The 27501-nt window shown below is 32.9% G+C and overlaps 1 protein-coding gene across 1 annotated transcript; it reads right to left on the bottom strand.

Moving 5' to 3' along the window:
* Window positions 1-5443: 5443 nt before the first annotated feature.
* Window positions 5444-25818, bottom strand: LOC128180836 (beta-arrestin-1-like). The gene is made up of 13 exons (XM_052848995.1): window positions 25569-25818; window positions 20060-20090; window positions 19667-19727; window positions 18379-18620; window positions 17209-17268; window positions 15964-16031; window positions 14739-14874; window positions 11678-11762; window positions 10540-10612; window positions 8983-9129; window positions 8274-8360; window positions 7517-7657; window positions 5444-6966 (listed from the first exon to the last, which is right to left on the bottom strand). Exons 1-13 carry the CDS (start codon window positions 25601-25603, stop codon window positions 6873-6875), a joined length of 1260 nt encoding a protein of 419 aa, XP_052704955.1. The 5' UTR covers window positions 25604-25818; the 3' UTR covers window positions 5444-6872.
* Window positions 25819-27501: the final 1683 nt, after the last annotated feature.

The following is a 27501-nucleotide window of genomic DNA, read 5'->3' as shown; positions in this document are numbered from 1 at the left end:
ATCTTTAGAAATATAATATAATGTGTAAAGCAAGCTTAAATCGTGATATTAAAAAAAAGGAAAAACTTTTACAATGTGAATAACAATAAAATGATTTGTAATGATAAATTAATACATGTACGTAAACAACACAAAAAATGCTTGAAACAATTCCCATTACTTCATAATGAATGATGAGGATGACTTACAATTTCCATTTGTTAGTTTTCTTAATTATAATGAAATACATTTCATGTTTTAGAACGTAAATGAAAGAAAGACAACTTCTACACAGTATGAATACTAGACAAAGTACATTACTATTGAGATTTTTTTCGTCTTACTGCTAGACTGATTATTTACTACAAGAGTCTTTTAAAGATGCCATTCTGCTCTGTCTCATCTTTTGTCTATCGTGTTACAAGTGCTTTATTCTTTTGTCTTTTGCAGCTGATCTGGGTTTGCAGCTTTTATGAATTGTTACTCTGTATTTTAACTTAGAACCATGTTTACAAGGCCTTGGACTTTCAGTAGGATGTAATTATCTATTTTTGCGTCAAAACAAGTTAAAATGACGCTTGTTTCAGGCGAATATATACACCGATTGCGTAAGTCTTCGCTCAAAAGCCAGCCAAATGTTGGTAATTTCAAAGAGCCTTGACTGAGTGGCCAGCAATGAAATAGACAGGTCTACGTCACATCGCCGATTGACACAACTACCCAAAGTCCAAGCTCTTGTTAAAATGGTTCTACTTGGATACCTGTGTATGACTTGAGGTACTAGTAAAACTTGTAAGGGTCAACTTGAATGAAACCTTGTTTGCTATCAATGAAATATGTTACGTAACCCTTCTAAGTAAAGGCTACGTTAGCTGTGATTTACAACTTTCAATTCTGCACAAAATACATGCAGTTTAAAGGGGGATGTGCGGCCATCTTGTACATTTGAGGAGAAGAATGTAAACATTTCTTGAACTGGCTTGTTTCTGCCCAAAACTGGCCAAAAGATATAAAAGTAATAAGTATGAAAAACCTACATGTTATTTTGTTTGAAAAGTATGCATACAAGAACAGGACAATGCCTTTTTAATCACTCAGAACAGCTGTCGAACTGCGCAGCTACAGACTTATTTTCAAGATTAAAAAATCTTTTAAAATGAAGGGGGTTCATTGGTGTCCTCTCTACAACCATTTGTTGAGAAAAAGTTTGAATATTGCTCATTTTAGTTGTAGCTTTGCCTCAAAATTGGGTACCCTATTTTTATCAGTAGGCATGGGATCTTTTTTTAGAACAAGAAAAATCCATTCTATACCTAAAACTCCTGTGTCTATGGAGACACATTGACGTTATATTTTCATAGAAAAAAATAAATGTCAACTCAAAACAATGCGTTTTGAATTTGATATACATCTCAATACCTGTCCCATGTTTGTTTTATGGGGATTTTTAGTTCTATAAGTATAAAATAAAATATATTCTTTTTAGAAGTGGGATAGGGGTTCAAAAAATTGATTGTCTTAAATCAAAATTGTATACATCATATTTAAATGAAAATATATATGCTATCTACCTCCATAGACACAGACAAATATATCTTGTGGTTTTTGAGGCCCATTTTAATTAAGAAAAGGGTACCTTACTTTGATTACTTCATTAAGCAAGCTTAGACATTTTTCTCAAAAAATGTTGTAGAGAGGACACCAATGAACCCCCTTCCTATTTTTTTTTCAGAATTTTAAATCTTGAAAATCAGTCTGTACCTGCACAGTTCGACAAATATTCCTAGTGATTAAAAAGGCATTGTCCTGTTCTTGTATGCATACTTTTTAAACAAAATAACATGTAGGACTTCGTATTTATTGTTTTTATATCTTTTGGCAACAATTTTGTCCAGTTTTTTTTGGCAGAAACAAGCCAGTTCAAGCAATGTTTACATTCTTATCCTCAAATGTGCAAGATGGCCGCACATCCCCCTTAACTTAAGGTCAAGATCTAATTAATGATGACAAAATGAAACAATAAAATTCTTATCATCCTATAAAAAATTATACGAAAACATATTTAATTTGATATCATTTTGAAAAGGAGTAGTGTAGGCATTCTAATAGATAGATTTTAAAAATCAGAAATGAAGAGGAAAATCTCTGAGATATGTTACCTATTCCCTACATATTTCATTGAAAATGACAGTTCAAAATCAATCTCCAATATTATTATAAAATTATGATTTTCATAATCAATCTCCAATACTTTATACTAGTATCAACCAAAAATAAAGAAGATTCTCAGGATTAATCTGTGCCATTCAGTCGACTGAAATGTGACTGAGAGGTAACTGAAAGGTGACTGAATGGTATAGCTTTGCCATTTAGTGACCTCTCTAGACCATTTAGTTAACATTCAGTTGACTGAATGGTACAGATTCATCCTGTGATTTTTGGGAGTTGATTTTAATCAACTCTCCTATGCAGTTACTCGGACAAACCGAAATTAAAGTGAAACAGTGTTTGGACCTCAGCACAAACCATCGCCGCTGACAAGACTTAGTTCTTGAAAATAATTGATAAATTCGATGTAATGTATGCTAAAGCATTGTTTTTCAAGGAAACTTATTTAAAAATACCTTGAAAATAGTCAGAATTTATATGGTACGAACAATTTAGATATTTTTTGTAGTCGTATGTATTCCTACGCCAGAGTTCAATACAGTCTCGTTCAACTCGACGCTCGGCTGTCTCCGTAAATCTCCGAAAAGCAGAGAGTCTCTCTTGCTTGTCGGAGATTTACGGTGTCAGTTGAGCGTTTGGTTGAACGAGATTAGAGTTCAATATTGCTTGGATCCATACAATTTTCGAGAAATATTTCTATTACTGATACACAGTTTGATTGAATTAATTTTATCTTTAAATATTATATAACATGATTCATATGGGGGTTTCTCGACATTCTTGTCGAAAAAGTATAAAAAATCATATTATAAAAATGTGCGTAATTCAAATACAAATTAGAAACTACATGTACTTGTCATGCAAAATAACATATTATTGATTTTAAAATAAATAAACATCGACAAAATCAACTCTCGTCAGTTCTTCAGTACTTTGATCAAACATTATATTCATTAACACTATATGGCCATTTAAGCCCTGCTCTCGATTTGAAACCCTTACCCCCGGGGGACATGAAATTTATAATTTTTGTTGAGAGATTGCTGGTGTACTAAACTATTCAGGGGTTTTTTTCTTTCAGATGAGCAGAAGTAGAGAAGATTTTTGAAAAATTGTCAGATTTTGCCCTGCTACTAGGCCCTTGTGAGACAAGAGTCATAAACTTTACAACTTATGTTTCTCTTGCCAACAAGTTGCAACATACCACATTTGAAAAGAATTCGACGAGTAGTTTTTACGAAGAAGTAATAGTGTTCAATTGTTAACGGACGGACGACGACAGGCAGATAACAATATCAATAGGTCGCCTGAGTTACTCAGATGACATAAAAATGCAATTGCAATTCGTTCGTATTGACTCCTCTTGTGCTACAAACTAAAAATTAAACACAGATTAACTATTTGATATAATTTCATATTTATTTTAGGTTCCTGCTCTGCTGTGTAAGGCACGTAAATGGTACTTTATTTTCATAGCATAAAACGTTATTACTTGTTAGATGACATATTGCGGTCCGTTTTCGTCCGTCGTCGTGAACATTTTAGTTTATTGTCGATACTAGTAGGACAAACTTGACTAACTTTGGTGTGTATCATCCATAGAGGAAGAGGAACATATACACTGTAAAAGTCAAGACCCCCACCCTCAACTAGACGCCAGAAAACTTGGGTAAAAACTGTAAAAATGGATGCAAATTTTATAAATCTGTTTTTATACTACTGGACATTTAGCAGAGAAACTAAGCACATATTTATGATGAGCAAGGATTGTGAAATTCATTGCCTAGAGGTTCAAATCTCAGTGTGAAACCAATATGGTCATGTAGTGAACACTTATTAAACATTAGAATATCTTCTTCTCGACTTCATTATAAATTTGAGAAAAACTAAATGCATGTATATAAACCTCTCTACTTTAATTCTTATAAAATATAGCTATATTGTAGTAAAATGTATTAAATCTTCTGAACTCCCATTTAAACTTGAAAAAAAATTTAATGGTCATGAAGCCCTCTACCTAAAGTGTAAAATATATGGCCCCTATACCTCTAGTCCAGGCCTTCGGTCGGGGCCAATATGACCATAATAATAATAATATATTAAATCTCACAAAATCTTCTTTTCTATGTTCATATATATTTGAGAAATTCGTGGTTCCTGAATCATGGGTCCAGGTCCTAATGCGGGGCCAATTTGGCCATATACTGTAAACAGGGTTTTAGTTTCGCCAAACTGCATTTTCAAATAATTTTGCCCCGTCTTGAATTCGCCCAAACAAAGTTGTGTTAAAGAGAAATAATTTGAGATATTAGAAATCCCCCAGTCTTAAATTCGCACACTGACAACAAGGGTGAAGGGGGCGAAAATAAAACGGTGGCGAACATTTCCCTTCATACAATAGTGAAAATGTATTTTATCTGAATAAATTCTTCTCTACTCACATATTTAAGGAAAACTAAATGCATGATAGCAATAATCAGAAAGTCCCTAATGCTGAGTCAATATGGCCAATTTGTGAAAATGAATTAAATCTTGGAAAACATTCTTCTCTACTTTCACAGCATGGAGAGATAAACTGAATGAAAGGTTATTTCTTATGTATCAATACATATATTTATAATATATAATTTATCAAATTTACCTATTTCTAATTATTTTGTGTCACCTTACTGTATATGAAACGTTATTTCATGTATATTCAATGGTTTTATTGAATTCAAGTTTTTTATTTAAACTATAATTATCATTACAGTTGTCATTTAAAACAGTGTCGGAGTTATCTAGGGATAATCATTAATCAATGAAGTCTGCGATTTTTTAGTTATTTATTCTGTATAAGGCGATGAATAAAATGATGTGTTAAATCGCCAGTGAAAGTATGAGATACAAAATGTTCCAAACACCCATGTGACACCAAGCGGAATGCAAATTTCCTACATTTTAATTTCTATTGTAGATTAGCCGATTACATTTCCTCGTCCATGAAAAAAAATGGTATTACGGTATATCAGTGCGAAAGTACGCCTTGGGGAACGTATACTCACTTGATGATGCCATCTAATAACATTTGTGTTCTTTGCGAGAAAATGCAGATATTGGTAAAACGATAAAACTACATACGATGCCATGAATGCAGGGATACAAGTATCAAAGTCTTAAGACGAACTCAGTTGAGTTGCTTCTTGTACACAACCAGTGAACAAATTGAATTCATCTACTGGTAATATACCTAAAGCAATGTGTTACAGTGTTACAGAGCACTGAAAATCATATTAACAACAACAGCATACTAGGATGAATTTCATATATTTACTTTAACAATACAAATGATTAAATTTCAGGACTACCGAACAACAACAAAGCATATAAATATATCTTGTTGGACATAAGCGCTGACAGGCCGAACAGAAAGTAGGACAGTCAAGGGTTCTCTCCCCTTCCCCACACTGCAACTAATGCTGGCGAATGCGCGTGTCTTTGCTTCGTTTAACAAGTGGTCAAAACTCGTGTGTATATCTAGTAGTTCTGCTGAAGTTGCATTTTGTCAGATAAAGCATTACATAGTTAAAAGTCAAACCCAGGAGACTTCACAATGACATACCACAATGAGGTACAGATGGTACGCCATACTGAAGAGGTTACCAATAAGCTCTTTATCTATATCTTTAAAAAAAAACCTGCAATCTTATTAACAGTTCTAAACTAATCCCGTATTGACGATCGAGTATTGTTAAAAATCACCAGTCTTGAACTGATAAAGCTTCGTGACATAACACAGTTTTTTTGCCATAGAATTAAGCTGACCGTATTTAAATATGCAGTGTAAAATTCAGACAAAAATATTTCCATTAGCTAAATAAAATCAAATGAGGTTCAATTGATGAATGACAACGTTTTGTAAGACATATCTTTTCTATTAAATAAAATTAGGTAAAATCACATGGAAAAATTCTAAGCATGGTAAAAAAATTTGAATCATGAACTGATAAAAAAAAATAATGAAAAAATCAGTATGGTAGGTTTGCTTTCTATTGTTAATATGAAGAAATTTTGATAAATATTGCAAATCATTTGCTTTATAATGTTATATATTCTGAGAAGGAAAAACCTTCAAGCATTTTACACAATTCAAACATCCTTAAAAATGGCTACATTATGCTGATTTCTACAGATAAATATACAAGCACTAGAACTTTTTAATAAATATATAATACTATAATTCTCAAGCCAAACAGATACATAACTTATCTAAATATACCAAACCATACACACACGCACACACACACAGACAAGCACCCTGACAGACTCAAACATACTGAACTCGTAAAGCACCAGATAGGAAGGGGCTTACATAGGTACCAATTACACTTGGAGAACGGTGTGAAGTTTTCTTGTCTTGCATGCACAGATCGTTTGCTCCCTGGAGTAAAAACTTTTTATCAGAAATATAAAGTACGAAGACATGGGGAGAGGCTTCAATGATACTCAGATCAAGATTCAATACAATAAAAATATAGAAACTTCACATTTGTTACTATGACAACATCTAAGAAAAACACCCAGTCTGCTCTTGGGGTATCTCTAACACTTATGAATTCTGAGAATTCTAACAAGTGGTCCTATTCATTCTCTTTTTCATCCTGAAAGGTTTGACACAAATCTTTTTTTTTTCATGTAAATTGCCACATAGAGTTGATTTGCAAAAGGTTACTCCAAAGGTCAACTTAAGCTTCTGTGTCATCTGGATCATGACCTTTTAATCTTAGTCTTGCAAAGTCTTCAAATATAAAGTCATCATCTTTGACTGGCTCCACTCCACTGAAAAAAATGAATTAATTTCTTGTAATGAAGTATAAATATAAATATTTACATTTCACATATTATTTGCTTAGGGTACCAATACTTTAAGTTTAAAATGACAAGTTTTATTATGATGCCACAAACACTGAACGCTGTAAACTGCAAGGTCACAAGTGTAAATCAAAGTTCACACTTGTGGCTGTTACAGTGGCTCTTCCATTAACATGAAGTTACCCCTAGCCTAAGATAAGATAGGAATTTTAGGTATAAATCACATTTGCATACAAGGCAAAAAGTTAAAAAAAAATGTAAACATAAGCATTAAATAATGATTTTTCGAATGATAAAGTTTTATAACTGCAGCTATGTGCATCAAAATTTTCATAATGCGCTAACGCACGTTATTCAATTTGTATTCACATACTGTACAGTTATGCGACTGTATCTTTCAAAAAATCATTATTCAGTGCTAAGAGAGGGTTGATTATTACTTTTAAGTTTGAATAATGAGATCTACTGAAGGTGATCATTAATAATATTTGATAGCCAACAAGTAGCACTGGCTTACTTGGTGTCTAATTGTATGAGGTCTGTGTCCACTGGTGCATTCTCGCCTTCCTTGGAGACCACGCTGATAGGACGGGAGGGGGGAGGAGATTCCGGAGGTTTAGGATGAGTCAGGGTAAAAGGTAGCTCCACACACAGGTCTCTGTAAACAAATGGCAAACATAATGAACATGCCGTATATTCTGTAATTTTTGCAATTATCTTATTTTCGCTTTTTTCACATTTTTTTTTTACACATTTTTCCCAATTTCACGGTGACATGCATTATTAACTTATTTTTGTTCTTCAGTGACAAGGTATCCTTTTGCTGTTGTTTTTGGCTTTATTTTGTAATCAAATAGAGTTTGTTAAATAAGGACTTTGATATCATTACAATCAAATCAGTAAAATAAAAACCATATCAATAGTAGTATCTGAAGTTTGGATTATAGGTTAATTACAACTAAACTGTTTAACGGTAAATGTACATTGATGTATATACAGATTAATGATTACTGATAAATAAACAATAAATGCATCTTCATTTATCAAGTAGAGTTGAAAACTCTGAAGCTTTATGAAATATTTTTGTTAATGTTTCAAAAAATGAATTCTAGTATTATTCAATACTGCAATGTCTACTGAGTTTAAATTTACCATGCAACTACCTATTGTAGGTTAGCAGAAAAAAAACTGTTGGTAGGTTTACAGCAATGATGTAAAAGTCTTTGCTTTTTGACAAATAAAATGTGATGGATAATAAAAAGAAGACAACTCACCCCGATCCAAATCCCAGGATGAGCCTCACTTTCACTCTGTAAGACACGACAATTCCCAGGTTCTCCTTTTGACTAGATTCTGTCATACTGCAACCGAGCAGAATAAACACATAGTCATGACACAAAATACAACAAAAACTACCTTGGATATTTCTGCAAGTTGTTTCATGCTGACAATAATAATGACAGGTATTATCTTCAGGGTGTAGATATGTTATATAAGACATATATGTAGGATAGTGAGGTTCCTGGTGGACTGTAACATTATACTATATTTTTATGGTATTAAAATGTAAGTAATGTTCAAGGAAAAATTTCAATATTTACAGTTTCTGTCTAACTTCTGTGTCAACAAAAGCATCCTCTTGGAATAGGCTTGGGGTTTTTTTTTCTTTAATTTTTGTGAATCAAGTTCCCTTATTTGTTTATTGTGTACTTCTGTTATTAAACTTGGAAACTGAGTTGTCTGTGCTCAATAATATGGAATATGATAAGAAATAATACATACCCAGTGACTTAGTTTGGACAATGTATAGAATCTGACTTGTTACAATGCTTAAGAAGTATGCAAATTTAATGATTACAAGTGCAAAGGTTTTCCTTCAATCTTGCCCACAACCTCCAGTACACTAACACACCAACATACTTACAAACGCAACATCTTTTTGTTAGTTTTTATTTGCAGAGTAAAGTTTTGAACTGTACTTACATTGTAGAACTGGCCAGATTTGTATCTTCATGTCGGAGTTTGCCATCTAATGCTAAGCCACGTTTGTCTCGATTATTGGACAACAATGGTGTCAGGTAAAAAACTTTGCAAAACCCAATCTGACTAGGTTGAATAGGAAAACCCTCCCTGAAAAAAAAACATAGATTCTTATATAGCCAACTTCAACAAATAGTAAAGGTAAGAATTATCTTTTAATTCATATTGTTCTTTGTTCCAAACGCACTCAATGTATACATCAAATTTTAATAGACATTACATATCAAATGTGTGCCTTAATATCACATGAATGTTCCATCATACCCTTTATTTTTGTTTTACAGCAACTTTTTTTACAGATTTTAAAATGAACAAAAAATTTTTAAAATATCATCTCCTTCACAAAAACTAATTTTAGTGGGCCTAAAATTTTACCTGTAACAGTTACAGACAGATATAAGTGAGCCTCTTAATATCAGACAGTTACCAATGGTTACAGTTCTGATAACTATCTGAGGTAAATCAACAATGAAATTCAATGGCAGTCTTTTAAGTACCATATATGCCTCAAATAGTTCTGTATGAAAAAATATCAGACAGTTCTCAGCCCTAATAGGCCTTGAAACTATGACATTTTTTCATACAGCGCTTCCATTATTAAGCTTTATCTGATAAATGTAGTTTTGCAATTTTTGAAATTATGATTAACAACTATTAATCATAGTGAATGAATGGGGATATTTCAGATACATATTTGGAGTACTATTAAGGTTAGGTATGCAAAACTACTGAAGACGTTTTAGGTACATGTGTACTTATCTGGAGTATGATACAATTTAGGTTAGGCGAGCAAAATGACGGAGTATATTTAAGGTACATATCAACAGTACTACACAGGTAAGTCAAGCCTATTAACTGCAGGCAATTTGTTTTACTGATGCCTGATCAGAGTCTGACATTACAAACAACTAGAATGTTAACAAACCAATTTGCTCTAACCAATATTCAGATGTTAAATTCATATTGGAGCTAAACTACTGGAAATAATGCCTTGCTGTCATCAGTGATAAATTTGCCCCATCAGAAAGCGACTCGGGTTTAATTATTCTTGTTGATATTCTAGAATCAATATTAATATTGCAAAAAAGGTGGCAGCCAAGAATGTAGAACACAAGGTATCAAGTCCATCATATGGACGAGGAATTGTTTACTAATTAGTTTTTCCCCATCCTGACGATAGACTGTAAATAGCAAGCATAATATTTCTCAATAGATCATAAAACCAACATCATACATTTAAAATTCAGCAATTTTCATTCATTAAAAGGAATATTGGTGGAATCCCCCACTCCCACTTTATTAGAAAGCATTCCATCCCTACATTGTAACTAAAATGCTTATCACACAATAATATTCATGTATATTGATATCAAAGATTCACTACAGAAGCTGTATAAAGATTGTTGTCGTAAAAATCAATATAAAGCAAAGACGCTTCTCATTATTAAGTTTCATAGCCTCAGCCATTATATTGATAACTCAATAACATATGATACTTACTCGCTATCAATTTCTGCAACGCTACATTTATACTGTGCAGTTGAAAACAAACAAATATCAGCAAACTGGCGAACTGTAAATACAAAAGAAAAACATTCATTGATTACCACTCCCGTCTATAACATTAGATAATATCAAACATAACACAAGCAAATAAAAGTATATTTACTCTATAATAGTCTATGTACATGTATTAAGAAAAAAATCTTCTTAATTACAATTTTCTAGACATACTGCATATATGCAATGTACAAAAAATAGAAAAAAATCTTCTTAATTACAATTTTCTAGACATACTGCATATATGCAATGTACATCTCATAATTTTTCATGAAGTTCCAGAAAAGTTAAGTAATAAAAATGTTCCAATTATTAAAGCTACAAATAATCTTAAAAATCTTTTTAATCTTATACATCATTTCATTACTAATGGAAATATATGAATTTCCTATAAATTACATATTTTCATTACCAATTAAAATATATTATTTTCCTGTAAATCACTCATTTGAGTTCAATCACTTTACAATTATATCATGTCCAAAATTATTTGTCATTAAAAAATGCACTGAATAACTTCACCTAAATCTGGTCACATAATTCTCTTCATAGATTATAACCGGCAATGTAGACAACAGATTGCAAAATTTAAGACGACACGACAAGAAATCTATTTAATCATATCATGATTACCAAAGAAATGTACATAAATGTGTATATATATATATTTGCTTTTCTTTCTGTGCTCATCCATATTGTTGGGAGAAAAAAAAAGTCTCATTCAAATACACAAGAAATACAAGGATATTTGGGTACATTACTACGACAAAGGGTAGTTTTCCGAGTCCACATATGTGAAAGTTTAATTTGGATATTAATATTAATAAAAACTATGAGCACTCAATTTCACATCCAAAACACACTAAAAATACCTTTAAGAGAAAATTTGGACAAACAATGAAGAAATATTTAAAAATTATCTATTTCCTTAATAAAACCACCTCACAGCTTCGTATAGAAATCTTGAAACAAAAGTATAATTGAATTTCGACTAAATGTTTACTTTCTGTGTATTGTGACACTGCTCAATACACAAGGTTTAATTTTCTTGCGTAATTATGATGTATATTACACATACCTGATATCTTGATTTTTCTGACAGACTTAGTGGTATTATTATCCACCAATACATTGACTGCTATACTCTCTCCATGGTAGTATTTCTTGAATAGGAAAAACAAAGATGATGTACATATTCATTGATGACAGCAAAACATGAAATATATATCAAACAAAAATGTTGTTAAAAAACAACATCAAGTTCTTCTTCTATCTTCAGTCATTTCATTTCCAGCAAAGTAAGGCTGCATAGACCATACACCTGACCTACTAGCCAAAATGATATCTAGATAGTTATATAATTTTGTCTATTTTCTGGTGAAAGATGTATTGAAAACTTCATATCATTTGAATTGGTGCATGAACATCAAACAACATTCAACTTCCTGCCAGGGTTTTTTTTGGGGTTTTTTTTTTTCTTGCTTCATTTCTTCAGGGGGGGGGGGGTAATCTTGCAGGAGTTTGTGTTGATTGTAAGGACAGTTAATGATAAAAGACGAGTCAGAACATGTCTGGAACAACCTTTTCCAAACATAGCCATTATAAGGCAATAGTATACAATGCCATGCTCATGGTGCAGATCAAAGAAAATACTCAACAATGTTAATACTTGATGATTGCATGTCCATATACATGTACCAGTATTTTTCCATTATCAATATGGGCATAGGGGGTAGAATATAACCAGGAGCTGGGACCAGACAGTGGAAAAGGCCAGTGTTGTGTTTTACAAAAGAACTTGCCACCAAATTTTAAAATGCTCGTTATTTTTAAGCTTATGCACATTATTGATCTTCATACCAATAAAACGTTCTTATATTTAAAAAAATCAAGTAACAAGTAGTTGTATATAATCTTTTTAAGTGTTGATCAGGATCAATGCATAAGACTGAAAGATTTACGATTTTGTTCGAAATTCTTTGGTAAAATGCAGCCCAGAACTTATCTTAAATGTCATTTCTTTCTACATTAAAGGCATGTTTTGTAGAAAATAAACACTTTATATACATGTTCAAGATGTCATAATTCTAGACTAGGACAACACATTCTGTCATAGCACTCCTGTTGCCACTTCACCATGCACTTATGCAAATAATAGAAAAAAATTGTGTTCCTGCTGTGTCATTCGATCATTTATATTTTGCCAACTGGGGTTCAATTTCTTGAGGTACTAGTCAGATAATTTAAGCATTGAATGCTTATTTTTGGATGTCGTCGGTCCTATGACACACCAATGCGGTGCAGACAAATTGAATACCGCGCTAATGATCATACAGCGCTAACGCGCAGTATTCAAATTGTCTGCACTGCGCTAGTGTGTCATAGGACCGACGACATCCAAAAATAAGCATTTAATGCTTATATTTATATTCATACTGATGTTTTTTGTATGAAATATATATGTATTGTCGCTGTAAAGCCATTATATGCTCTCAGTCAGGAAGATGAAACATACATGGAACAGCCATATTAACAAGTTATTTAGTTAGCTTTCACGACAAAGAATATAATGCCAGAAACTTTGTAGAGAAAAATCTTTTTAATTATGAAGTAGATATAATTTAATGATTATTTTTCATAAAGACATGTCAAATTGGTTATGTAAGATTGAACGTTTCATTTAATCTTACAAAAATGAATATACTCAAAACACGTGGATACGTTTATATATGTACTCACGGTGCAGGAATTACTAAAGTGTATTCATAGGAAATTGAACGTTGAAGATTTCCAATGCAAACATAAGGGGAAATATACACTGAATGTCAATATACATCTATGGAAGAGTGAGACCCCTCCTTGATCTCTCGATCTCTCTCCCATCTTAACTCAGCTAAATTAGCTGCGATTTTTAGAGCCTTTTTTTAGGAGAAAAACTAACCCCCTGACAATGGCACTGACTTCAAATGACAGATAGCAATACATTATCCATCACAAAGTCTCAGTTGAGCCATGGACAAGGAAATGTGAGAAAATGAATAATGAGCTAAGTGAGCATGAGACAGGTCCATCATTTCTTCCACTTCAGAAAGTGTCCCAAATTAAATGTCACAGTGCCTCGATATTTCAGAGTGATAAAGTTCAATCTGCCACATGATAAATCAAGTGTTTGGTAAACTGTGAAAGGTCTGGATACTATTGATTGTAAAGATTGCTCTGATGAAGCTTAAGGCAATTACCAATGGGCTAGCTCAGTCAAATGCCGTTTATGGTCAATCATATTTAATTGAACTCACACTGCATCTAAATGAGCTGCCAACAACAGATAAAGAATATCAAATTATCCACTGATTTCTCCTGGGTAAACAAAATCACGGCTGAGGGTAACAATGATAGAGGCACATCACCAATGTATTCTGAACTTTTTAATGCAAGAATAATCTCCTGTATATCCTTTAATACAGAGATATCTTCATCAAATAAAATGTAAATAATTATTAATCAAGAAGGAAATTGCCAAATATAGGCTTGCAGGAATTAGACACCAGGCAATGTTAGGGGGCCTATATATTCACACAGGACATTGGTCCTGGAAGTATCATTAACAGATTGGAATCAATTCACAGATCCTCATTCAACAGCTACCACACTACTGATCCCCCTACTTTCTCCTGATTTATTTGCGGATCAAAATTGGTCAATTTGCTGTGAACCAGCTGGCATTGACCTCTGAATATCCCAATATCCCTGTTATTATCACTACTGGTGTTAATATTGCTATATTAAGGTACATGTATTTACTGTGTCTTCAAAAGGTTATAATGGAAATTGGCAGAACTCGCTTAAAACCTGTATCAATGGCAAGGCTTTAGCTTTTCATTGTCAATTTTCTTTAAAATGTTCTTGTTACAAGCAAATTCCTTTTAAAGTTTGAAACCAGCCTGAGAGACATTTTTTTCATCTTTCAGGCCAGAGATGAAAGACACTACAAGGACCATTAAGTCTGCCATTTCTTGGTAGATTGATACAATGTATTAGCCATTTCCTTCATAACTTGAAACTGTTATCATTGGATCACTGACCACTTGACACATTTTGTTTAAATAGGTCAGGCTCAGAATTGCTGAGTTATCACTTACTTCCTTATCTAGTGAGGCCTCTAGCTTGATGTGGCCCGGGCTCATCATGAAGTCTTTTTTAGCCTCAGCACTAGGCTGGGGTGCGGGCGCCTCGGGGGCATATGTCAGCTTCCTGATTGCCAGACGAACTGAATTTCTAGAATACCAAAAAAATATTAATTAAATTCATGTGTATGACATCCTATCTTACTATGGAGAATAATTCAAGAGTTCTTTTAATCAACTTTTTGAAATGAAAATAGTAACTACTGGTATTGAGTTTAAGAGGGCTGAATAGTTGTGGCCTTTCTTAGACAATATATTAACCTCCTTGAATAGAAGAGCTCTGTATATATAGATACATATATAGGAAACTATTAAACTTTAAATATTTTGATTTTTTTTCCTTAACAATAGTAAATGGCTTAATGGCTTATTAATCACACAAAAAAATTAAGGTAGATCTGATAGATAACTTGATGGATATAAACTTGATGGATAATATTGACAATATCCAGCCTCCTTTAGGTACGTAGCTCACTACACCTTGAAATAGTTTCTCAAATCAGCAGAAAATTACTTGATTATGATAGATAGTATGATGTTTAAGAAAATATAGGTCAATAATTGACCAGGGTTGTCTCTAAGACCTGGGAGGCGGGGAATTCCCCCGGCTATTATTGCATTTCAACACAATGTAGCTATAAGCAAGACCCCCAACCCCCTCTTCTATTTTTTCATTTCTTCCTTCTACTTCAATTTTTAGAGACAACCCTGAGACAATAGGTGAAAAATATGCAATTTTAGATTTTAAAAAATACGATTTTCACAAATTTAATTCAGCCCCAGGCAGATTCAAACTCATGACTGGCTGTTCACAAGCTAATACTTTAACCACTGAGCTATGATGATTTTCAACAAATTTAAGAAAACACTTCCCCATCTTGTGAGGTAGTGTCTTAAAAAATAGTACAAGTCTTGATGTAGAGAGTTACCTTAATAAGCATACCTAATAATCATGATTCGTAATGAAAACATGCAAAATTTTATTTTAACAGGTAAAGCTGCCATTTTGTTTTATATTCCTTCATTCTCAAAATTATACTTATAAGAACATAAAATATAATGCTTTGTACTATAATAAAATTTCAGAGATCCAGCAGCTGCTGATAACTCTCCTCATAAGAACAAATCAGCCAATTGTGTTTTTACATTCTCCCTTATGATCTTCATCCAATATTTGTACCTTCTATGTGGTTTCTCATCTGCATTCTCAGCAACAAATGTCTTTAGCTCATAGTCCACCCCACATGGCTACAAAAAAAAAATCAATATGACATAAAATATCTCGTAAAGAAATCCACTGCCCATTTGCTTGCATATAATGTTTACTGGAATCTCTCTACAACAATTGGAAAATCAATGTCTGATGACAACACTTTAGACTTGACTTGCAGGTTTCTTTGAGTTCCAATGCAATAATTATAGTGCATCAAGCATCTCCAAGACATCAATTTTACAGTCTTTATAAATGTTCAAATCTTAAGTCCATTTGCAGAAACTTTTATTTCATAACACAATGAGTTGCAAGTGGATAGGAAATTATAAATATTTTGAAACTGAAAAAAGCAAGCAACACAGCAATGAATATGAATTTGGAAAAGACATATATGAAATTTTTTCGGAAAGGTGATTGCATGTTTATCAGTAAATTGTATTCAAAAAATAAAAAATATCAACTTCTATCTATATCGAAATAAAAAGAATGGTTTCGATAAAAAGCTAAGTCTTGGAAGTCTAAGTAACGTGCATGGTTTTTTTCTTTGCTCTCTCAAGAAAGCAGTTAATAAGGTAATCTGAAGTCAAAAGGTTGATCTGCCGCTGCATATCAACTGGATATCCATCAAGAAGCGTACACAATAGACTGACTGTCGTGAATTTCATTGAATTCTCTTTGATTTATTGCGCAATCTTCTAAAGATGAGGTGTGTATGTGAGTAATGACATGACATGAGAAGTATTGATCTCGGCCAGTAGATGGCACCAGCTGTTTCTGCTAAGATCTGGATTAATTTAACTATTTTATCATCATTAGCACTTTACTCATGATATACCAGTAATCTATACAAGGGGCAATAGTCTCTAGCCATCCAACGATTTCAATCTTCCCATGAAAAAGCTGTATATGCAAAGCTTATTTGGTCTATATTGTCTTTAGACTAAATCAAATATTATTATATCTCATTAATCAATCTATACCTTCTTCTTTTTTTAAATGTATAAGGACAATGTATAATAAAGCAAAATCACTGACAAAGGTGATTAAGAAAATTTTGAATAGAACAGAAAGAACAGACAGTTAGTTGTTTTGTTTTTTTCCCCTGATTTCAGGCCCTCACATAACCATGTACTCTGTACATTTTGTATTAAACAATTACAGCTGGCCGTTTGGTGTGTTAAGGTTGTTGTTTTTTTTATTCCGGAGCCTCACCTTTCCCGTGTCCCCCGGAGCCGGCTGTAGTGTGACGGAAGCAGGGGTATTTGGAGGAAGCTGGAAATAACAAAGGGGAGATAATCAAAATCCAAATTGTACAAGTCTAACTATATTGTTTAAAAAACATTTGTAAGATTAAATCTGAATAGAAATGGCCCTTACAAAATGAAATAAAATGTGAGTAAGCTCACATAATATACCCCTCACCTATCTGACAATGTTACACAGAATGAATGGCAATTTTTGCAAATACTTGAATAAAAGGGGCACAACTCCTCTCCCTCCCCCCCCCCCCCCAAAAAAAAAAAAAACAGAGTTTTTCTTAATGTACAGATCTTCACATTAAGTCCATATCATCACAGTTTCTAAACATTAGTATCTTCAAAACTTGACTGCCCCCCACAATCATTTTAATTTAACAGTGTTAATTACTTGGAATTACCAGTATGACTATAGTGTTGAAATATAAAAAGAACTTGAATGAAGATAAGAAGGTCATCAATGTTAGCCAATCTATTCAATGATATCAATGTAACGAGTCATCTTGGCTTTAACAATTACTATACCCAGACATTTCACCTCATTTTCAACCTAAATGTTTATTTTACAGCCAATATAACACCGATTCCACTTAACTATTAGTTGTCAAAGGTTAAACACCTTGCTTTTACATAAACAGGGTGTGTATTTATCAGTTAAGAAAAATGTAACAGATTTTAGTAACATAAATCAAAATTAATTTAAAATAAAATATATAAATCAAACCAGAGACATTGGAAATTTTCAATCCCAGACAACTCTTTTATATAAGAGATTAAACATGTTAAATTTTTAGTGAACAACGTGGCTGTAAATGATAATTTTTATTTCAAAAGCTACATGCATGTACATTAGTTAAATATCATGATGCCTTATACTCAAAAAGTAACAATAATTTACAATTAGTTTTTTTCAAATAGAACATCAGAACATGTTAAAAAGTGAAACCAAACAAAGAAATAAAAAATAATTCATATGAAGTTTGGAAACATGTTAAATAATTTTTCAGAGGAAACCAGATGTGTGTTAAACAGAGCAAGCGCAGGCCAAATTCCCTATACCTGCAACACAAACTTTGGCAAGCGCTTGTGAGTGCTCGCTCTGCTGAACATGCCTCAGGAATTTTACCTCAAAGTAGAAGGGGTAGGCATTTGGTCCTAGCTTTCTGATGAGGCGCTCCTGTAGGTTTGTGAGGGGTTTAGCCTGGTCCTCCACTGGGGGATACACTTGATAATTGGCCAAGTAAAGGTCCTTTCTAAAAGTCAGACCGAGCACATCCAGGTCTTCACGTCCATAACGAAACGCAGCCAACACATGGGCGAATACTTTCCTTCCTCTGAGGGAATCTTTATCAATCAGAACTATTCCATCTGTAATACACCATTTCTACATTTTAAAAGTGCAGACAAAAACCAAGAACATACTCCATTAAATTACATCACAGCAGATGATTCTAATACAAAGCTATTTTTAATACACAAAAAAAATCGAACAATAAAAGTGGAATAAAAATTTTTGTAAATATACACATATTTCATTAAGATAGTTTTTGTTGACACCAGAATTATTCTATCTCACATGTAAATAGAAGACTATTATTCCATATTTATAAAAGTATCGAATACATGTATTCCATCTATCATTTGAAGTTCAATTTTTATCAAATACAGAAAACACGCACGAGTAAATGATTGTTTTTAGAAACTCTAGAAGATAACTGGCATATGTAAACTATCATAAAATATAATACAAAAATTCTAAGAATACCTGGTAGATTATTACATACATTAATAGAATAGCTAGAATACGTGCCCAAAAAAATGTCATTTTGATTATTAAGGTGGCTCACTACACCGTGAAATTTTTTTCTCAAATCAGCAGAAAATTACTTGATTATGATAGATATCATAATGGATAAGAAATATTTAAGTCTATTAGGCAAAAAATGTGCAATTTTGGATGAAAAATTACAGTTTCAAAAATTTAATTCAGTTAACATGAACAAAAGCTCCCGGCAGATTCGAGCTCATGATCTGCGGTTCAGAAGCCCAATACTTTAACCTCTGAGCGAAGAGGATATACAACCCAATCGAACGATATAAACAATTTAACAAAACATTTAAATTGCCATCTTGTGACGTAGTGTCTTAAAAAGTTTAAGTGTAGGTGTAGTGAGGTACCTTAGTAAAGCATTTCATTTATTCCTCAAACAATATTCTGACAGAGAAATGAAAGTTGTTGTTCCTATGATATACATGTACATGTATCAAATACACCAAAATGTGATGTACGTGTTACACAATTCCTAGTTGTTCTGATAAGAACGTAGCTCACCTTGAGGTTCATCAGATTCTACCTCAATGTTCAAAGATCACTGAATTGCATCCAATGAATTTCTTTCTCTTGTGTCTCTTACCTATGGGATCTATATGAGTTAGGTGATCAATAAAGTCTCGTTTTCCTAGGTATGTAGTTATCTGAAAATTGAAGAAAAAAATTACAGTTATAGTGTCCAATATTTGATGATTTCATTTCAGCCATATCCTTTCAGATAAGTTGGCTAAATACATGTTCTGTACTTGTAACTATGCAGTGATTTATAAAAAAAGTTACCAGTGCACTGTTTCAAGTCAGTTCAAGTAAATACATGTTTAACAAAATGTACTACATGTACATGTATTACTCCAACCCAGGTTATACCAGTACTCAAAAACTGCTATAAAATTATTTCCTTGATAGATACATGTACTTAATTTTTTATCATAAATTTATATTAGTACAATAGTGTTCTCATTGTCTACCAGCTTACCTTTCCACTTGGACTGCTTTTTTTGAAAACCCTGAAAAATAAATATAAAAAATATTATAAATTAAACTTAAATGTAAATGAAGGTAATACATGTATAAGCAAGCTCATCAAACGATAAAAACCCCTTGCCAAAAATATGCCCTGACCTTGGACTTGATTAACTGACTCAGGTCAAAGTCAATACATATTTTCAGTTCATGAGCAATCTTGTATCAAGTATTTAAGCTTACAATGATTCTCTAAACAAAAATACTGCATACAATAGAATCAATTAATAGCTAGCCTATTGGACTTCACAGAATTTGTTTATGTGACCAATCAACTTCATATTCAATTTTCAACTTTTCATTTCTTTCAATTTCAACTTCAGATCCAGTTTTAAACTTTGTATTTATTTCTTAGACTATTAAAGAAAAATTAGCCCTACAGTTATATACTGGGTAATATCCTCAAAGTACATGAAACATGTACTTAAAAATATACTGATAACTTGCACTTCTGGGTCGCATTGTGTCACAGTATTTCAAAAAATGCGCATTATGAGTGTGTGTAAGGAAGCAATAAAGGAAAAGGCAAGTGTTCAACAATGTGTCTTTATGATAAAGATGAGCTGTAAGTGCACATTCACTGGGAGAGTACCGGTATATCTTACACACCCTCAACAAGGAAACTAAAGCCTAGTATACTTCTTTCCTTGTGTACTGATAAGAACACAATTGTTCATTGTCATTGTTTTCTACAATTCCTCAAGTCTATATATCCTTTTCCATTCTCTGCAACCATTCATAAATCAACTTAAAAAGTGTCAAGAACGTCAATGGTCTGCAATTTAATTTCTAAAATCTAACCATTTTAAAAGTGCAGGAAAACATTTAACTCTTTACCCCTTAATGCCACCTTTTGACGCATAGGCCATATCCTTAACACTCTACCCTGGGCTACCCTTAGACTGTTTTCAGATGAACTGAAAACAGCTGGTGTGTGTTTTTGAATAGACTTATTACAGGTCTTAGCAAATCAAACACATAGAAAATTATATATCAATGGATTTGTAATAAATTGAAATTTTAATATTCATTGAGAAAAAAAAAATTTAAGTCACTAATAATGCAATACAGGTGCTAATAGGTATATGAAAATAAAACTGAGTGTTCTACATTAATGTTTTATTAAGAATAATTTCACAACAGATACTTGATGAACATATTTAAAAATGTATGTATTACAAATAATTATTTAATAATTTTTATAGAAAGATTCCATTATCATCATGGATTTCGTTTTTTGATAGTAAATAATTAAATGTACCTGTGGCTGACTTTTCAATTCATGTCTATCGTTTTCAGACTTTTATTTACGGTTTTTTTCCCAATAAACATGATAAATGGTGTAAGAGGATTTGATAAATCTAGCATGTTAACTAAATAAGTGTGTTGACTTTTTGAAAAAATACAAATTTACCGGTATATTCGTGTATTTAGGGGTTGCAGGTAATGCACACCTTGTGTTCCGTTTTCTGTAACTACACAGATTTTTCCACAAAATTTTGCATGAATTTGACATCTGGCTTTCATCTTTTAATCTCGATACCAATAAATCTAGAAAATTCTGCCTCTAAACTTGATTATAAACAAAAAGTGAAAACATGTGCGATGTCCGCATCGTAGTCCGCCATCTTTGTTTATTGTAGTAATGCATCACGCCACCATACACAGGTAAATCACGTGATATCTTTATTTAGAATGAGTGAACAACCATCCGTATACATGGCCAGGTGTATACCGGTCAATGTTTATAATAAACAACAGGTGTTGAGGGGTCTAATTAAAAGCTGTATATAGGGTGCGTCAAAAGTCGTCATTAAGGATATGGCCAGGGTCGTCAAAACGCGTCATTAAGGGTTAAAGGATAGACACCTCTAAGGGGAAAAGAGTTAAAAGGGGTTCATCCTGATCCAGAATCAACACTATCAACTCCACACAACAATCGTTTAGTTCATCTTGTAATTGCTTCTTCTGCACACCAACTGACAAGATTATTGTTTTGTGCTTAATTAAACCATCTGCAATTTCATCCATGCACTCTCTCTTTGGTTCAAGACAAAATATAGTTCTTTGTGACACAAAAAGAGCTGCGTCAGGAATTCTCTTGTGAGAGTGAACAATGAGGCACACTGGGTAATCTAATCAGAGAACAGACAGTACAGGGAAACACATGCAGAGCACTTGCTAACCTTTTATTGACACAGTCATTTATGAGTTATTATACTAAGTGTTACAAATTGACCAGACCCAAACAGTAAGGGAACAGGTGTAGAGATCAGGTATGGGCTGGCACATAATCAGATGGAGATGTAGCATTCTGGACAAAGCTAATGTAATACTATAAATGTATTACATGTGGCTGAGTATTCCTTTTAGCGTTAAAGTTGTGGCAGAAAGGCGCGTCCACCAAATCAAGTACATATGCATCACTAAATGCTTTTCATATATGTATAAGAATAGGCACATTCCAAATAACTTCTTGAAAAACCATTTTCATGCTAAATATTATTCGCTACCAGCAAGTTGGCCGTACATACCGGGGGTACTTTTAATTGGGAAAGGACCACGATGAATGCAAAGGCAAATATACAATTCTACTCACTAAGTTTCCATCATCTTTGACAGAAAAATTAATGGTCTTAAAGTTTTTAGTGTCTTATCTGGCTTTTTCTTGTTTTAAAATACTAAGTTTCCATCATCTTTGACAGAAAAATTAATGGTCTTAAAGTTTTTAGTGTCTTATCTGGCTTTTTCTTGTTTTAAAATACAATTGCTTCCATGCAAAAATCATCATGGACATTTGATTTTGAATTTCAGTTTAAGGGTTTGCACTTTATATCACCTGGTTACTATGGCAACACCTGACAGTTGAGAGGAAACCTCGTGTCTCCCTGCAGGCATATAGTCTCCAATTCAAACACGGACCAATATGGGCTCTACTGTAAACAAACAGTAAATGCCCCATATATAGGTCAGAGCTGTTTTGAGGGGGCAGTATTCTCTGCTTTGTCATCCATTCCTTGATAGTATTGTTGTGCTGAATTGTTGTATTCCATAATAAAAGCCCACCTTGCACTTATCCTTCCCCATAAAGCAATTTTTGGCTGATATTTACGAGAAAAACCTCTTAATTAAAGATAAGCAGGAACTCTATGTTCATGCACAAATTCAGGAATTAAATACGGAGTGTGTGTACTTATTTCTGATGATATAACATTGATTACATGCTCTAAACATTCACCCTGCTGATCCATGAGAGAACTCAAAAGATTTAAGGATTTTAATTGAGCAAATCCTAGAATTCATATGCGCACAACAATTAACTAATTGGTTGCTCTGTCAGTCAGATATATTATTCTTAATTACTATTCAGTATTGAGGATAATTGTCATTTGTGAGATTCAAGCCCCTTGGTCTTGGAAGTAAATAGGGTACCAGAAATGTTGTGCAATATATAAAACGATATATAAAAAACATTCTACACAATTTATTAAGAGAAACTGCACTGATAATGTGATCATTGGCTTAATTAATTAATAACTACTATTTGCCCCTTGATTTAAGAGGAAAATAAATCTAAAGACAAGATTGAATACCTCATGTCTATATCATAAACTAGTAAAACATACTGTGCAGGATTATCTACAGCTTGGTCAGGCATTAACAACAATCACTACAACACTTTCCCCAGTGGAATTAGCAGTGTAAGCTGTCTCCACGATCACAACAACAAAAATTTCACTGAGCAAATGAACAGATCTGAAATCTAGTCTGTGACACAGATGATCAATATTCTGACTTTTAATGAAAGCAATTAGTCAAATTGAAAAGTCTTTCAAAGAAGAGCATACAGCAGTGCATCCGATAGATCTATCACTCTTAGCTGTCCAATATTCTAAGATTAAAGGGTAACTAATGACAAATTTTAATTAAAAACATTTGTTAAAGTCTTAATTGATATCTAACAATGACTAAACAATGAAACTTTATTAACAAACCTGCATTTAGGTGAATTCGCTGCTAAATCCTGAGAAGGCATATTCCAATCAAACTTACTTATAGAACCTTATTGATCGTATCAAAAAATGGTATTTTTGAGGATGAACTTTTGAGAGTAAAATCCTTCGAATTCAGGTGATTGAGAAATATGAATTAAAGTTCCAATTCTTTTCTTTTTCCTCCTCCAAATTTAACCAATGTTCTAATAAAAACTAGCACAAAATAATGATATTAGAAAGGAAATTCAAAAATTATTTACAATAAATTTACTGTCACAGTTTTAAATGATAAAAGACAGTCTGATTCAAATGCAACCATCTTCAGAGTGCAAGAAGAAGTTGGAAATTGAAATCTAGCACTTTCCTACACGATTTGAGACCACGGGGTTCACTGAAGGTTAGGAACGTTTCTGCGAAGCAGACCACTATGGTGTCACTGACACAATGGAGTCCACACAGAAGACGTTGACGTTATTCGAGAAAATCAAGAGGAAAATTGTTCTGGTGATAACACTTTTGTATCCCCTCAATGCCTTCTCAACTAATGAAAAACCATGTACATGGCTTCAGTTCTTATGGAATTCATTTCATATTGCCATGGTGATCAACGTCTAATTAGCCAGAATCGGCAGGTAATGGATGATGTTCTATGAATAAGGACTTTATCCGATTTGTCTTCACACAGCATCTGAGCTAAATCAGGGCTGGATATAAGCTTTGATAATCATCTTATTCATTGAACCATACATGAAGAAAATATCTCTTTCTACCTGTAATAACATATGGTTGATAATAAACTGTATCTGCATCATTTTGTGAATAACGTTAGACAAAATATTCCCTTGCAGAATATCATACATACCTGGTATATACATACGTGCATATACAAGGATCAAAGCCAAATTTTAAGCTACTATCCAATACAATTGTCTTTTAATTTGTTCATTTACATAATATCAAGAAAACCATAGACACCTTATTAGTCAGATTACAAGTCTTTTATATGTTTTTCAGATTGAAGTCAAATATAGAGTGTTAAAAAACGTAAATCTGATCCTGATTATCTGACGTGCGGGTGAAGCTGCAAGTGACAGAATGTACAAACATAGACAAGTTTGTTGAGAAATTATGACAAGACATCACTGTTATTGACACTTAACAGCATGAACAAAACAAGGGATAGTGAGCCGTTTTAATATATACATGATTAGAACATGAAGCAGATCGTCAAAATATGCAACGCTTAAGTGCTCTAAAAATAATCAAAATATTTTGTATCTATCGGTTCTTGGACTTGTTTTTGTACTTGCCCTAATTAAAAGAAGCTGTTTATTTCATTTTAGTAATTATTTATGTAATATACATTGTACGTTATGCAAAATACTGAGAAAATCGTGAAGTTCCGTCCAAGGGGACCTTCACAGAAAACACCTGTCATCTTACACCTGATGAGAGCTTGGTTTTTACCTGCAATCAGGAGAGCTCCAATCGTTAGCACTCATTTATAACATAAAAACCCAAGAGAATTCCAGGTTTTCTCCACTTGTTTACTACTGAAATCATCCCATTGGGAGGCAGTTCCTTTGACTAAGACTTCATTAACTACATCACTTCCTCTAATTGTTTCAGATCAAAAGTACAGAGTGTCAAGCTTTCTGCATTGTCCAGCATAGAGAGGCAATCCGTTTCTGAAGGTGTTTTACTCATGAAGGACACACTGTGGGTAAAAGTACATGTTTCTCTACACAGACTAAGGTCACATCATAGCTCTACCTCTGCCAAAATACATATAGATTCCTATATCTGTCTTGCCAGGAACACTGGTAGAACCTCAGCAGGGGTAAAGCGAGATCGGCTCACTCTCCTCAAGACAGTTCCACCATCTTGTAAAAATAAAGAGGGGAGTTTTTACTTCACTGTTCTCCCCCCTGGTAGGGCACTAAGAATGCAAATCTAGACTGGGAAAACAAATACAAATTCCAAGCATACCTTCAGACCTATTTATTAAAACATTCTCTTGAAGGTTCTTTTTTTTGGTAAATTGAACAATAAACTCATTTTTCAGAATATCAATACAATACCTGGTACATCTATCTCAATTCTCAATGTAGTTAGTATATCTTTAATTATAAATCAACAATGTTTTAATGGACTCGGACTCTGGGCTTTGCAATCCATGCCGAATAACAGCAATTTCTGCAGATACTATATTTCATAATTGATGCATTGGTTATTCTACAACTTCTATCATTCAGTTCCAAGATTATTGAACATTTTTGTTGAACCAGGGACTTTAAATTGTTTCTTTCTATTATAGAGTCTGTTAGGAATGCATCAAAATAGCAGAACATTGTTTCGATGGCTGTTATCTTCCCTGATCTTCTTTGCCTGACTCTTCATACCCATTATATTATAGTTTAATATTCCTAAGCAGATTTTGTCAACAGTAATAGCTATTTAGCTCTTTGATCCATTCCCTGCATGATAAAAGGATCAGATACAAAAAAAATCTTATGTCACATGGAAAGACATGCTTTCACCAAGATTACACACCTTTTTTTATAATTTCAGTGTTATAGTGATGTTGCTGCCCTTTTCTTCTCTGTATATTACATGTACTAATGGAATCAAAACAAGATTATGCAACATGGATTTTTCCTCAAACATTCATGGAAATATTGTAAAATTTTAATAATGGCAGAAAATGTCAGCAAATATGTGCCAAATCTCCAAAATGACATATAACCATTTTAACATGTTTAAGGACAAAAAATAAAAAAAATTCTATATTTTACAACACAACATCTCTATAAAAAACAAAAAAATTCATTCATAATCCACAAAGTGAACAAAACATATTTTTACCGCAAACCCTTCAAAATTGCCCATCACTATATCCATCAGAGGCAAGAAACTTCACAGTAACAGAAACAAGCTATCAGTAATTAAATTACACCTCAAAATCTCCATTCCCTGTTTTGAATAAATCTGTGACAATGACCTTTTCTCTGGTCAATTACTCCATCAGCTTAATACTTTTGTAAAAATAAATGTAAATGTTGATTGAATTGAATTGATTTTATGGACTTTATTCTTACTTAAAATTAGCCTTGATTTTTATTTTTGATGAGCATGTCTTCCTAAACATCAACGCTCACAAATGAACTAGAACCCATGACGACAATCTTTTTATTCCACTTCACTTTAAGTCGTAAAAATTTCTGAGCCATGTTTTAGTCTTACCTTTGGAAACGATGGTCAAATCTATATAATGCAGCATTAGATTTCCCTTTCCTTTGGGGTCTAATCTTAGAGTCAAGAGTTCTCCTTCTTTCGGGCACAATATTATTATCAAAGAGTAACATATGCATCACGAACATACAGAGCTATTCCTTGGTGG

Source organism: Crassostrea angulata, chromosome 4 (genome assembly GCF_025612915.1).
Source record: "Crassostrea angulata isolate pt1a10 chromosome 4, ASM2561291v2, whole genome shotgun sequence".
Lineage (NCBI taxonomy): Eukaryota > Metazoa > Mollusca > Bivalvia > Ostreida > Ostreidae > Magallana > Magallana angulata.
The sequence above is the reverse complement of the archived record's forward strand: the minus strand, read 5'-3'. Positions and strand labels throughout refer to the sequence as shown.